Source organism: Schistocerca americana, chromosome 3, assembly GCF_021461395.2.
Source record: "Schistocerca americana isolate TAMUIC-IGC-003095 chromosome 3, iqSchAmer2.1, whole genome shotgun sequence".
Taxonomy (NCBI): domain Eukaryota; kingdom Metazoa; phylum Arthropoda; class Insecta; order Orthoptera; family Acrididae; genus Schistocerca; species Schistocerca americana.
Window position 1 is genome coordinate 42,515,412 of NC_060121.1, and position 15,734 is coordinate 42,531,145.

General features: G+C 46.7%; 1 protein-coding gene across 1 annotated transcript in view; it reads right to left on the reverse strand.

Annotated features, from left to right (window-relative positions):
- LOC124605263 (collagen alpha-1(XV) chain-like) overlaps positions 1-15,734 on the reverse strand; it is a 611,209-nt gene that overhangs the window by 10,975 nt on the left and 584,500 nt on the right. The window contains exon 3 of the mRNA XM_047136826.1: positions 12,970-13,238. Coding sequence (XP_046992782.1) covers positions 12,970-13,238 — 269 coding nt within the window. The remainder of the gene's footprint in view (positions 1-12,969; positions 13,239-15,734) is intronic.

The following is a 15,734-nucleotide window of genomic DNA, read 5'->3' on the forward strand; positions in this document are numbered from 1 at the left end:
ATGGGGTCGGATTGAGGGAGGACATAGAAGCAATTCAGAGGCGAGCTGTTAGATTTGTTACTGGTAGGTTTGATCATCACGCGAGTGTTACGGAAATGCTTCAGGAAATCGGGTTGGAGTCTGTGGAGGAAAGGAGGCGTTCTTTTCGTGAATCGCTACTGAAAAAATTTAGAGACTGACTGCAGTGAAATTTTACTGCCGCCAACTTACATTTCGCTGAAAGACCACAAATATAAGATAAGAGAGATTAGGGCTCGTATAGAGGCATATAAGCAGTCATTTTTCCCTCGTTGTGTTTGGGAGTGGAACAGGGAGAGAAGATGCTAGTTGTGGTATGAGGTACCCTCCACTACGCACCGCATGGTGGATTGCGGAGTATGTATGTAGATTTAGATGTTTTGTGGTGGCAGTGGTCCCATATTCGGTGACTTTTGGAGGGGAAATGCACCATCAACAGTCTGTGTAATTCACTGCAGTGAGAACGAAGCCAAGCCTTCGATGAAGAGGATACATCCGAGATGGCCTGCTTCTTCTTAAAAGATAACACTATTACGGCACAATGGAGTCTGAAAACTATTGCCAAAGTGAACTAGGAGCTCGTATCTCGTGATGCTTATAAACCTGACATTGCTCTAACGGAGTTTTATCTGTTAGGCCCGGTGAAAGAAGCTTTGCGTGGCACCAAGTTTAGTAGCAAGGAAGAGTCAAAAGGTTACCGGATCAAGGTAACGAAATCTACACTGAGAAGATAAGAAGAATCGTAAGTAGATGGTACGATTGCCAAGAAGGCGATGGAGATTGAGGGGAAAAACTGACGGAAAAGTTTACTGATTCGGTACACCACGTTTTCTGTACGGCTGGTTTTTTGTTTAATTATTGGATGAGCCTCACAAGAAGCTGGTAGGAGGGACTCCAGGGTACAGCTGAGACCTGAGAGGTGGTCGCCGTCGCGAGGCAGACTCGCAGCCACGGCGCGGCGCGGCGCCCTCCCACTCCGCTCGCGCTGCACTCTTCGGCAGACTCGGCGACGCCCACGTCTCGGTCGTCACAGTGCTATGGCGATGAATGAGCGCGCTCTGCCAAAGTTAACAGATGGGATGTACATCACACTGCACACACCTGTAATCAGCTGGGTTGGTTCCAGTTGGAGTGATTGCAAGCTGCTGGCTCCTAAATTTTACTGCCAATTTGCGCCATTTAATGTCCCAAGCCAATGATTCGGACGTTCCTGAAGTTTCCCTGTTCATTCTTGCAACCAACTAGGGTGGGAATGTGTTATGATACCTATTATACACAGTCGAGTCACATTAATGTGACCACCACCTGTGTTTCATGTAGACGTGCGATAACCACTGGCAGCCGGCAGCACTAGCAGTGGAAAGGACGTACAGCGTGTCGGGGGAACGCGGAAAGCAGGCCAGTCAATGTCGTAATGCGCAAACAGATCGATTTACAGTGAAGAGAGGGGGGGAAAAAAACAAAAAAAGGAAACTGGTACACGCAACACGACGTGGCCTGGACTCGACTGGTGTCTGAAGTAGTGCTGAGGGCAACTGACACCGTGAATCCTGCAGGGCTGTCCACGAAGGCCCATACGAGCGGCTGGAGATCTCTTCTGAACAGCACGTTGCAACGCATACCAGATGTAATAAATAAGTTCGTGGCTTGTGGAAAATAATTTGATGCTAAATCACAGTAAGACTCAGTTTTTACAGTTTCTAACTCACAATTCAACAAGAACCGATATTTTGATCAGACAGAATAGGCATATTATAAGCGAGACAGAACAGTTCAAGTTCCTAGGCGTTCGGATAGATAGTAAGCTGTTGTGGAAAGCCCATGTCCAGGATCTTGTTCAGAAGCTAAATGCTGCTTTATTTACCATTAGAACAGTATCTGAAATAAGTGACACATCAACACGAAAAGTAGTCTACTTCGCATATTTTCATACGCTTATGGCGTATGGTATTATTTTTTGGGGTAATTCTTCTGATTCAAAGAGGGTATTTTTGGCTCAAAAACGGGCTGTTCGAGCTATATGTGGTGTAAGTTCGAGAACCTCTTGTCGAGCCTTATTCAAAAATCTGGGAATTCTGACATTGCCCTCACAGTATATATTTTGTTTAATGTCGTTTGTTGTTAGCAATATTAGCCTATTCCCAAGAGTTAGCAGCTCTCACTCAGTTAATGCTAGGCAGAAATCAAATTTGCATGTAGAATGCACTTCCTTGACTCTTGTGCAGAAAGGAGTGCAGTATTCTGCTGCATCCATTTTCAATAAGCTACCACAAGAACTCAAAAATCTTTGCACTAGCCCAAACTCTTTTAAGTCTAAACTGAAGAGTTTCCTCATGGCTCACTCCTTCTATTCTGTCGAGGAGCTCCTGGAAGAGCTAAAAAATCAAGCAAATTTCAGTGTTACATTGTTGATTTTCTTCATTTAAACTTACGACTTGTCACCTGAATATGTTTTTTTATATTTCATTTTATCTGTTTCTAATATCGTGTTATAATTTCATGTATTGACTCGTTCCATGACCATGGAGACTTCTCCTTAATTTGGTCCCACGGAACAATAAATAAATAAATAAATAAATAAAATGTTCACGTCTGGGGAGTTTGGTGACCGACAGAAGTGTTTTAAACTCAGGAGAGTGTTCCTGGAGTCAATCTGTAGCAATATTGGATGTGTGGGGAGTCGCATTGGCCTGCTGGAATTGCCCAAGCCCTTCGGAATGGACGATGGACATGAATGGATACGGGTGATCAGGCAGAATGTTTACGTACGTGTCACCTGTCAGAGTCTTATCTAGACTTGTCAAGGGTCACATACCACTCCAACTGCACATGCCCCACACAATTACAGATCCTCCATCAGCTTGAACACCTGCTGACATGGTCCGTGGATTCATGATGTTGTCTGCATACCTGTAGGAGTCAATCCGCTCGATACAATTTGAAACGAGAATCGTCGTCCAGGCAACATTTTTCCAGTCACCAACTGTCCAATGTTAGTGTTGACTGACACAGGCAATGAGTAAAGCTCATGTCGTGCATTCATCTAGAGTACACGAGTGAGGCTTCGGTTCCGAAAGCCCATATCGATGATGTTTCCTGGAATGGTTCTCACGCTGAGAGTTGTTGATGGCCCAGCATTGCTATCTGCAGCAATCAGCTGAAAGGTTGCACTTCTGTCACATAGAACGATTCTCTTCAGTCGTATTTGGTCCGTTGTTGCAGGATCTTTTTCCGGCCGCAGCGATGTCGGAGATTTGATGTTTTACCAGATTCTTGATATTCACAGTACACTCGTGAAACGGTCGTGCGGGAAAATCGCCACTTCATGGCTACCTCGGAGACGCTGTGTGCCATGGCTTGCGCGATGACTGGAACACCACGTCCAGACTCACCTCAATCTTGCGTGTCTACATAGAAACCTGTCTTATAAAGGTGTTACCGACCGCAGTGCCATATTCTGCCTGTTCACATACGCATGTCTATACCAGTTTCTTTGGTGCTTCAGCGTATCTTACGTCGCAGAGGGTATGATCACTAGCTTTTCGGATCAAGAGTGGAACAATTTCTGAAAGGACTAAATTTGGCGGCAGCAGTGGCCGAGCGGTTCTAGGCGGTCCGGTCTGGAACCGCGTGACGCTACGGTGGCAGGTTCGAATCCTGCCACGGGCATGGATGTGTGTGATGTCCTTAGGTTAGTTAGGTTTAAGTAGTTCTACGTTCTAGCGGACTGATGACCTCAGATGTTGAGTCCCATAGTGATCAGAGCCATTTGAACCATTTTTTGAAGGACTAAGTTTGTAAACTGTTAGGATGCTCCCATGGTTACAGTATACTTCTGTGGCAAAATGACACTATCCGAAACGGGCGGCGAGTGAACTGTGATGAACCGCCGCCCGTAGAAGACAGGTGTGAACGACGGCTGCGCAAATGTGTACGAGTGAACAGCCGTGCAACTGTTGAGAAATTGACCGCCCAAGTGAACCGAGGGGCTTACCAGCAATGTCTCCTCAGCGAACGTTGCTGCGTACGGTCCTCGGCAGCAGGCTGCCGGTTCGTGCCCCGGTGCTGACTGCCGTTCATCGGAGACGAAAGCTGAGCGTCCACTGAGTGGCCTTTCCAAATCAGTCACGTTTTATGCTCCATGGGACAGATAACCGTTGGCTTCTACAGCGTGAAACGTCTCTAAGTGAACAAGGAGGCAGCCTCATGGTCTGGGGAACGTTTTCGTGGCTTTCCCTGCATCCAGTCAAGAAGGCAAAATGGAGCAGCACACGCATGAATCTATCTTTGGGGACTATATCGACACCTGCATGGAGTTTATTTTTCCTCAGCACCATGGCATCTACCAGCAGGATAATGCGACATACCACACAGTTCAGAGAGTACGTGCTTGATTCTAAGAGCACAAGAATGAGTTTGCTGTATTCCCTCGGCCACCAAACTTCCCCGATTTAAACCCAATACGAATATATGCGACTATCTCGATCGGGCTGCACGCGCCATGCTTACTCAGCCGAGAAACGTAAGCCACGTGTCCACGGCCCGGCTCCGCATCCCTGTCGATGCCTTCCAGAACCTCGCAGACACTCCCCCTGCACGGCTCGCAGCGGCCGGGCCGGCGCTGTTGAGGGCGGCTGTTCGGCTGTTGACAGGCGGCCACTTCAGTGGGGCTGCACAGTGCTGAGATTATCAACACAGATGGATGTCCGTCGCTTTGCGTCTTGTTTACATTCACTTCTATCGAAGTAAAGCAGTCGCCAATCCGAGATCGTTGTGAACACCACGGTGCCCTAGTGGGCATGGTGCTGTTGGAGGTGGTATGCCGTAGCCTTCCTCCGGGCTTTGAACTGACTTCCTCAGCCATATACAGGGGGAACAACAACTTAACGTGCGTTGCGAGCCGCGGTATATCTCGACAATTTTCGCATCGACTTACATGAAGGCCCCAATCTGAAACTTGGTTAAGAATTGCTTGGGTAAGTAAGATATATTATGCGAATTTTTCGATGAAATCAAGGAAAACCTGTTTCTAAACTAGTTACAACCATTTATTTTACGTTTAAGCTTCCGCTTTTCCAGAGGTGAAAGACAAAGTGACAAATAGAAATCGTTGACCATGGACCGAAACCGAGAACTTTGGACTTTAATTCTGGCACTTTACCACTGAGCCATGCAGCCAACTAAAATAACACATTCAATTACAGCGGTGGGAGTTATCGCTATATGTTGCGAAAAAAAAAGGAAAAGCGGAAGCGTAAACGTAAAATAAATTGTTATAACTGGTTTGGAAACAGGTTTTCCCTGATTTCATTGAAAAATTCCCATACTACATGTTATTTACCCAAAATGGTTTAAATGGCTCTGAGCACTATGGGACTTAACTCCTGAGGTCATCAGTTCCCTATAACTTAGAACTACTTAAACCTAAGTAACCTAAGGACATCACACAATCCATGATTCGAACCTGCGACCGTAGTGGTCGGGCGGTACCAGTCTGTAGCGCCTAGAGCCTCTCGGCCATCCCTGCCCTGCCGGCCATATTTACCCAAGCAATTCTTAACCAAGTTTCAGATTGGGACCTTTATGTAAGTAATCATTACAATAGTACCTTCTTTGCTTATTTCTTGCCCTCTGGGTTCGAGGGAATTACTTTGTTAGTTTGAATTGTTAAGACAAAGAGATAGTTAGCCGTGATCGAGAGAACGAATCTTCGTTAATACTAATTTGAATTTCAGATAATGGATTAAAGCGACAGTTGTAGTCATGTTAGTTACGTTCTGCGCGAAAGATTGTGATACGAAACTTCACTCGTATGTCACGTCTTAAAGAACATTCAGTAACAGTCAGGTAATAAGTTCGTAAAATGTGGGCTACTTTCTGAAACTAGTTTGTTCGTACGTAGGAGGGGAAGAAAACGCAAAGATGAAAATATTATAACAAGGAAAGGTATTTATTACATGCGTGCTTGAGCAAGCGGCCTCCACTAAAAGCAAGCCATTACCAGACTTGAACCTGAGCCGTGTGGCGAGGTCGACACCTCGTACCCGGCTGCCTCCAGCGCCATCTGTGCGTATGTGGGGAGCTACCGCTCTCTGGCGGAGGGACGGTCGAGGTGACACTAGGTCGGTTGCTTCGGGTGGCGGCGGGGGGAGGGGGATAAACACACGAGGCGGAGCCTACTTGTTTTGGGTTAGCGTGGCCAGCTTTCCCTGTGTGCCCGTGTTCCAGCAGCGGGCCCCGTGTGTTGGCACTGACGGTTTAGATCTCTGCCACCCGACACTAGTGCATTCCGACCGGACCGTTTGACGCCTAGTTTGACCACACATTTGCCCGACTTGCTTGCCACGCTTGGTCGAAGAAGCGCTTGGGGTTTGCCGCTAACTGTCTTAATGGTGTCCGCTCTCTGACCTTTCTGTAACACTCGATCCGACCGCTTGCACTTGTTTGTGCAGCACCTGTTTAGTGATGGTTGACTGCTTGGTGCCCAACCTCCGCCGTCCGTTTTGCAGTCCTGTTTTTTTTTTTTTAATGTCTACACTACTGGCCATTAAAACTGCTACACCACGAAGATCACGTGCTACAGACGCGAAATTTAACCGACGGGAAGAAGATGCTGTTACATGCAAATGATTAGCTTTGCAGAGCATTCATACAAGGTTGGCGCCGGTGGTGACACCTACAACGTGCTGACTAGAGGAAAGTTTCCAACCAATTTCTCATACTCACGCAACAGTTGACCGGCTTTGCCTAGTGAAACGTTGTTGAGATGCCTCGTGTAAGGATGAGAAATGCGTACCATCACGTTTCCGACTTTGATAAAGGTCGGATTGTAGCCTATCGCGAATGCGGTTTATCGTATCGCGACATTGCTGCTCGCGTTGGTCGAGATCCAATGACTGTTAGCAGAATATGGAATCGGTGGGTTCAGGAGGGTAATACGGAACGCCGTGCTGGATCCCAACGGCCCTCGTATCACTAGCAGTCGAGATGACAGGCATCTTATCCGCATGGCTGTAACGGATCGTGCAGCCTCGTCTCGATCCCTGAGTCAACAGATGGGGACGTTTGCAAGACAACAACCATCTGCACGAACAGTTCGACGACGTTTGCAGCAGCATGGACTATCAGCTCGGAGACCATGGCGCTGCATCAGAGACAGGAGCGCCTATGATGGTGTACTCAACGACGAACCTGGCTGCACGACTGGCAAAACGTCATTTTTTCGGATGAATCCAGGTTCTGTTTACAGCATCATGATGGTCGTATGCGTGTTTGGCGACATCGCGGTGAACGCACATTGGAAGCGTGTATTCGTCATCGCCATACTGGCGTATCACCCGGCGTGATGGTATGGGGTGCCATTGGTTACACGTCTCGATCACCTCTTGTTCGCATTGACGGCACTTTGAACAGTGGACGTTACATTTCAGATGTGTTACGACCCGTGGCTCTACCCTTCATTCGATCCCTGGGAAACCCTACATTTCAGCAGGATAATGCATGACCGCATGTTGCAGGTCCTATACGGGCCTTTCTGGATACAGAAAATGTTCGAATACTGCCCTGACCAGCACATTCTCCAGATCTCTCACCAATTGAAAACGTGTGGTCAATGGTGGCCGAGCAAGTGGCTCGTCACAATACGCCAGTCACTAATGTTGAACTGTGGTATCTTGTTGAAGCTGCATGGGTAGCTGTACCTGTACGCGCCGTCCAAGCTCTCTTTGACTCAAGCCCAGGCGTATCAAGGCTTTTATTACGCCCAGAGGTGGTTGTTCTGGGTACTGATTTTTCAGGATTTATGCACCCAAATTGTTTGAAAATGTAATCAGATACCATTTCTAGTATAATATATTTGTCCAATGAATACCCGTTTATCATCTGCATTTCTTTCTTCTTGGTGTAGCAATTTTAATGGCCAGTAGTGTATTTCTTAACTTTCGTCGTGTGTGCTCAAACCTCTCCGACATAGGCAAACTACAAGCTCTATTAAGGCTATCAAACTAAAATAGGCAAATACCGCAGGGAGATCATTTTAGGTTAAGTGTTATTTGTGTTTAACTTTAAAAGGAGGGCCTTGCGAGCTTGTGTATGTGTTGTTTTCAACTCTTCAGCTTTAATTTATCAAGAAGTGTGCTCCCCTTGCTAGTAGTTAACACGTGTCGTATGGAAGCATTAGTTTTAGTTAGTAATTGCCAGAGTAATGTATCGGACATACGGAAGTGCTTGTTACTTGTTGGCGTGGCTAACTTAAATTTTGCAGCTTTCTATTTATTCAATGTTGAGGTAACCGGTAGCCTCTGCGTTGCACACAGGAAAGATATTTTGCACTGTTTGACACGATTTATTAATATGATTTTTTTTTTTTCAGATTAATGTTTGTATTTTGGACTGTTAAATTTCTCGTGCGTGCTTCTGCTCTACCCTTGAGTCTTTTGAGATGGGCGAATCAACCGATGTTCCACCCCTGCTTTGTATAAGAGAGGTTTTATGAATGTTACAGCTCAGTCAGTGTTAACTTCGCGCCTTGGCGCCGCGGTTCGGGTGCCCGAGGTCCACCTCGCAGTGTAATGTGCCGTCTGTGGGTTGCACCCTCATCTCATAATTTATTGTCTGTTTTCTAAGGAGCCTCTGTGAGTAAATTGTTTTGCCTGAAATATTTGAAGCGTGAAGAGTGTATATATTGCACTGTTTTAATAACAAAAGATTAATGCATCAAGCAAATAAATTGCGTCTGTAATCCATTGCGAACATAAAGCGAAATTTTGGATTCTCACTGTAGGCGAGCTTTTCATGATGTCTCACTGCTTTAAAAGAGAAAAAATTGGTGAACTGTACTGTGGTAATAAACTTTCTCTAGATATTATATACACTGAAACGGGAAAGAAACTGGTGTAGGGATGCGTATTCAAAAACAGAGATGCGTAAAGAGGCAGAATCCGGCGCCGCGTTTGGCAACGCCTGTATAAGAAAACAGGCGTCTGTGCAGTTGTTGGATAGGTTACTGTTGCTACACTCCTGGAAATGGAAAAAAGAACACATTGACACCGGTGTGTCAGACCCACCATACTTGCTCCTGACACTGCGAGAGGGGCTGTACAAGCAATGATCACACGCACGGCATAGCGGACACACCAGGAACCGCGGTGTTGGCCGTCGAATGGCGCTAGCTGCGCAGCATTTGTGCACCGCCGCCGTCAGTGTCAGCCAGTTTGCCGTGGCATACGGAGCTCCATCGCAGTCTTTAACACTGGTAGCATGCCGCGACAGCGTGGACGTGAACCGTATGTGCAGTTGACGGACTTTGAGCGAGGGCGTATAGTGGGCATGCGGGAGGCCGGGTGGACGTACCGCCGAATTGCTCAACACGTGGGGCGTGAGGTCTCCACAGTACATCGATGTTGTCGCCAGTGGTCGGCGGAAGGTGCACGTGCCCGTCGACCTGGGACCGGACCGCAGCGACGCACGGATGCACGCCAAGACCGTAGGATCCTACGCAGTGCCGTAGGGGACCGCACCGCCACTTCCCAGCAAATTAGGGACACTGTTGCTCCTGGGGTATCGGCGAGGACCATTCGCAACCGTCTCCATGAAGCTGGGCTACGGTCCCGCACACCGTTAGGCCGTCTTCCGCTCACGCCCCAACATCGTGCAGCCCGCCTCCAGTGGTGTCGCGACAGGCGTGAATGGAGAGACAAATGGAGACGTGTCGTCTTCAGCGATGAGAGTCGCTTCTGCCTTGGTGCCAATGATGGTCGTATGCGTGTTTGGCGCCGTGCAGGTGAGCGCCACAATCAGGACTGCATACGACCGAGGCACACAGGGTCAACACCCGGCATCATGGTGTGGGGAGCGATCTCCTACACTGGCCGTACACCACTGGTGATCGTCGAGGGGACACTGAATAGTGCACGGTACATCCAAACCGTCATCGAACCCATCGTTCTACCATTCCTAGACCGGCAAGGGAACTTGCTGTTCCAACAGGACAATGCACGTCCGCATGTATCCCGTGCCACCCAACGTGCTCTAGAAGGTGTAAGTCAACTACCCTGGCCAGCAAGATCTCCGGATCTGTCCCCCATTGAGCATGCTTGGGACTGGATGAAGCGTCGTCTCACGCGGTCTGCACGTCCAGCACGAACGCTGGTCCAACTGAGGCGCCATGTGGAAATGGCATGGCAAGCCGTTCCACAGGACTACATCCAGCATCTCTACGATCGTCTCCATGGGAGAATAGCAGCCTGCATTGCTGCGAAAGGTGGATATACACTGTACTAGTGCCGACATTGTGCATGCTCTGTTGCCTGTGTGTATGTGCCTGTGGTTCTGTCAGTGTGATCATGTGATGTATCTGACCCCAGGAATGTGTCAATAAAGTTTCCGCTTCCTGGGATAATGAATTCACGGTGTTCTTATTTCAATTTCCAGGAGTGTACATTGGCAGCTCGTCAAAATTTAAAAGAGTCTGAACGTGGTGTTTTAGTCGGCGCACGAGAGGTGGGACCCAGCATCTGCGAGGTACCGATGAAGTAGGAATCTTCCCTTACGTCCATTTCACCAGTATACTGTCAATATCAGGAATCCGCTAAAACATCAAATCTCTGACGTCGCTGCGGCCGGAAAAAGGTCCTGCATGAATGGGAGCAACGACGACTGAAGAGTGTGCGAACAATTCCACGAAACATCATGGCTATGGCCTTTCGGAGACGAAGGCCCACTCGTATACTGCGCGAAACAGAGCTTTACGCCTCGCCTGGGCCCGTCATCACCGATATTGAACTGTTGATGACAGGAAACATGTTTCCTGGTCGGATAAGTCTTGTTTCAAATTGTATTGAGCGGATTGACTCCTACAGGTGTGGAGACACATCATGAATCTGCGGATCCTGCACGTCAGCAGCTGTTCAGGCTGGTGGAGTGTCTGTAATAGTGTGGGGAGTGTGCAGCTGGACATGTGGGACCCCTGATACGTCTAGGTACGACTCTGGCAGTTGACACGTACGTCAGCGATCTGTCTGATCACCTGCTTCGATTCATGTCCATTGTAGATTCCGACGGACTTGGGCAATTCCAGCAGGACAATGCGACACCCCCAACATCCAATATTTCTACAGAGTGGCTCCAGGAACACTCTCCTGAGTTTTGCCGGTCACCAAACTCCCCAGATGCGAACATTATTTAGCATATCTCGTATGTGTTGGAACGTGCTGTTCAGAAGGGATGTCCATCCGCTCGTATGGGCCTTTATGGACAGCCCTGCAGGATTCATGGTGTTAGTTGCCTCCATTGTGGTCTAGCGGTTCTGGCGCTGCAGTCCGAAACCGCGGGACTGCTACGGTCGCAGGTTCGAATCCTGCCTCGGGCATGGGTGTGTGTGATGTCCTTAGGTTAGTTAGGTTTAAGTAATTCTAAGTTCTAGGGGACTTATGACCTAAGATGTTGAGTCCCATAGTGCTCAGAGCCATTTGAACCATTTTTTTTGCCTCCATTAGTCGATCCATGCCACGTCGTGTCGCGGCAGGTCTGCGAGCTCGCGGGGGCGCTACACAATATTAGGCAGATGTAGCAGTTTCTTCGTTCTTCAGTGTAAAAGAAAAAAACGATGTTCAACTTGTTCCCCAGTCCTTCCTGTAGGACCTTTTGATGGTGTCCTCTCATTAAGGGGGGTAGGACGTCAAACGGGCCGACTTGGAGCAGGAGAGGCACCACAGGACATTTTATTTTCTACTGTCTATACTTTTATAAATAAATTCATAGAACGTTGTCAGCATGACCAGGAAGGATTCAGGATTCACACTCATAGCAGTGGAAGTGCAAAAACATAACAAAATAAATTTTTTGTAGATATGAAATTTCACAATTTTTTTCAATTACTGTTGGCTGCATAGGTACATTTTTCTTCACAAGTAAAAGAGATTCCATGATGAATTTTGCACAGCATACAAACCATACTTACAGGTGTATGAAACTCTAGAATTTTCCAAATCTATTAAAAACTGTGGTAAAAATTGAGATAATTAACTACAAAATTTGATTCTTTCCTAAACATAAAGTTTAAAACTTAACAGCTCGTTCATTTTGCATAAATTAAATAGATTCTAGAGTTTCAGACACCTGTAAATATAGTTTGTATGCTGTGCAAAATTCATCGAACAGTCTCTCTTACTTATGAAGAAAAGTGTACCTATAGCAACAAATGCAGCCAATAGTAAGTGAAAAAATGATGAAATTTCACATGTAAAAAAAATTATTTTGTTATGTTTTTGAACTTCCGCTGCTACGAGTGTGAATCCTGAATCCTTCCTGGTCATGCTGACAAAGTTTTATGAATTTACTTGTAAAAGTATAGACAGTGGAAATTAAAATGTCCTGTGGTGCCTCTCCTGCTCCAAGTCGGCCCGTTTGACGTCCTACCCCCTTTAAGTAACGTTTCTGTTAGGCTGTATCAGACCCACTTCCCTTCCGCTACGAGCGTGCTCTGGTCAACTCGTCCGTGAGCGTCTGTACTGGAGCCGCGAGCCTCTCGCCACCGCACCGCCACTGCCGACCAGACCAGACCAGCTGCCTCGACCGCGAGGACGGCTCGCGAGCCGTGGGCGCCTGCTGGCCGCCTCTGGTCTGTCGACACGACAGTGTCACCGGCGAAGTTCAAGCGGCACACACTTGGGGAAACGTTGGCTGCCGGTGTTCGAGTGACAGTGTGTGTTAATTCCACTGACTCCACTGTACAATCCGCGTTGGTATCCAGAGCATAAGATAAAGGGATGTTAGGGCACAGACAGACATACATAAGTCATTTTCTGTCGCGTAATACGTAAAAAGGAATACGCACTAGTGGCATAGCCTATTGGTAAACGAGATGAAACCTTATACTCGCACTAGTAGCCATCGTAAGGAGGCAGCACGGCGCTGAAACGGAAGCCCGCTGTTGGAGAGGACTGGACTCACCTGGACACCCAGCTGGACGACCGTGTCCAGCGGGTTGACGACGGCGAAGAGGAAGCCGCCGTCGCGCGTGTTGGGCCGCACCGTCGCCACGATCGAGAACTCGGGGTACAGCTTCTCCGGCATGAACAGCCGGTAGGGCGACTTGATCTCGGAGCCGGGCCGCAGGCCGAACGCGGGGAAGCCGTCCAGCCCGTTGTCGAAGAACTGCGTCTTCTGGTCCTGGAACGGGATCTTGATGGCCTGGAGGATGTCGTGCTCCTGGAACGAGTCTGCGGACAGACAGAAAGAGACAGAGCGTCAGGGGCGCTGGAGGAGCACGTGACGACGTAGTGCTGGAGTCGCGGCGAAGGAGCGAGGGGAGCAGTCACAGAGTCGCACTGGGCTATATTTTGCGACCACTTCATTCCTTATATATGCGAATGACATTCCACTTAACATACATCAAGGACAATTATTACTTTTTCCATACAACTCAAAAGTTATGTAATGGAGCTAGAGAAAAAGCATTAAAGGAACCGTATGCAATGCTTTTCAAAGAAAGAAAGATAAAAGACTCGTCAGAAAATATTCATTCGCACGTTGTTGTTGTTGATGTGGTCTTCAGTCCTGAGACTGGTTTGATGCAGCTCTCCATGCTACTCTATCCTGTGCAAGCTTCTTCATCTCCCAATACCTACTGCAGCCTACATCCTTCTGAATCTGCTTCGTGTATTCATCTCTTGGTCTTCCTCTACGATTTTTACCCTCCACGCTACTTTCCAATACCAAAGTTGGTGATCCCTTGATGCCTAAGAACATGTCCTACCAACCGATGCCTTCTTCTAGTCGAGTTCTGCCACAGACTACTCTTCTCCCCAATCCTATTCAACACCTAGTCATTAGTTATGTGATTTACCCATCTAATCTTCAGCATTATTCTGTACCACCACATTTCGAAAGCTTCGATTCTCTTCTTGTCCAAATTAGTTATCGCCCATGTTTCACATCCATACATTGCTACACTCCATACAAATACTTCCAGACACTTAAATCTATAGTCGATGTTAACAAATTACTCTTCTTCAGAAGCGCTTTCCTTGCCATTGCCAGTCTACATTTTATATCCTCTCTACTTCGACCATCATCAGTTATTTTGCTCCCCAAATAGCAAAACTCCTTTACTACTTTAAGTGTCTCATTTCCTAATCTAATTCCCTCAGCATCACCCTACTTAATTCTAGTACATTCCATTATCCTCGTTTTGCTTTTGTTGATGTTTACCTAATATCCTCCTTTCAAGACATTATCCATTCCATTCAACTGCTCTTCCAAGTCCTTTGTCGTCTCTGACAGAATTACAATGTCATCGGCGAACCTCAAAGTTTTTATTTCTTCTCCATAGATTTTAATACCTACTCCGAATTTTTCTTTTGTTTCCTTCACTGCTTGCTCAATATACAGATTGAATAACATCGGGGAGAGGCTACAACCCTGTCTCACTCCCTTCCCAACCACTGCTTCCCTTTCATGCCCCTCTACTCTTATAACTGCCAACTGGTTTCTGTACAAATTGTAAATAGCCTTTCGCTCCCTGTATTTTACCCCTGCCACCTTCAGAATTTGAAAGAGAGTATTTCAGTCAACATCGTCAAAAGCTTACTGTAAGTCTACGCACGTATATTAACAAAATTTTGAGCTGGAAAAACTTATTACTGAGGTAGTCAAACAACTAACTTCAGTTACGTATGGGATAAGTGTAATTCCTAATCTTAGCAACAAAGGAAACGAGAGAATTGGCACTGAAAATGGATATTTCACTTCGCAGCGGAGTACGCGCTGTCTTCGAAAACCTGCCGGCAGACTAAAACCGTGCTCTGGAGCGTGTTGAGGTAGCTCAGCCGGTAACAATATTGTACCAGATAGATGAGATACCTATACTCCCACGCAGTTTTAATTCGGCAGAAACTTTCATATTACCCACATTTCCACTCATTAATGTCTTATGACACATTTTCTGTAATGGTTCATCAAACAGAATGATGTTCATCCACAATCATCTTGCATACATCTCTGGGCATTTAATCGCTTCTTCACACTATGTGTATCACTTGAGTACATTCGTCATAAATACCGTATCCCAATTTGGCAATAATAGTCGTATTCACAGCTATAACACTCGACGGAAAAATGGCTTATTACTGCTGGTTGGATTCTTCCATAATTTGATGAAAGATCCGTACCCGAAGACTAGAAAGTTGCGTAGCTCACACCAATATTCGAAAAAGGCAAAAGGAGTAATTCGCTAAATTACAGGCCCATATCATTAACGTGGATAAGCAGCAGGAATTTGGAACATATCTTGTGTTCGAACATTATGAATTACCTCAAAGAGAATAGTCTATTGACACTTAGTTCCCACGGACTTAGTAAACATCGTTCGTGTGAAACACATCTAGCTTTTTATTCACACACACAGTGTCCAGTGGTATAGACAAGAGATATCACACTGATTCCGTATTTCTGGATTTCAGGAAGGCTTTTGACAGTGTAGCAGACAAGCGGCTCGTAATCAAATTGAGTGCTTATCGAATATCGTATTAGTTATGTGACTGAATTCGTGATTTCCTGTCAGTTCGTAGTAATTGACTGATACTCATCGACTAAAACAGAAGTGATTTCTGACATTCCCCAAAGTAGTGGTATAGGACCTCTGTTCATCCTGTCTAACCTGAGCAGCCGTCTCAAGTCGTTTGCAGATGATGCTGTCGTTTATCGTCTAACAAAGT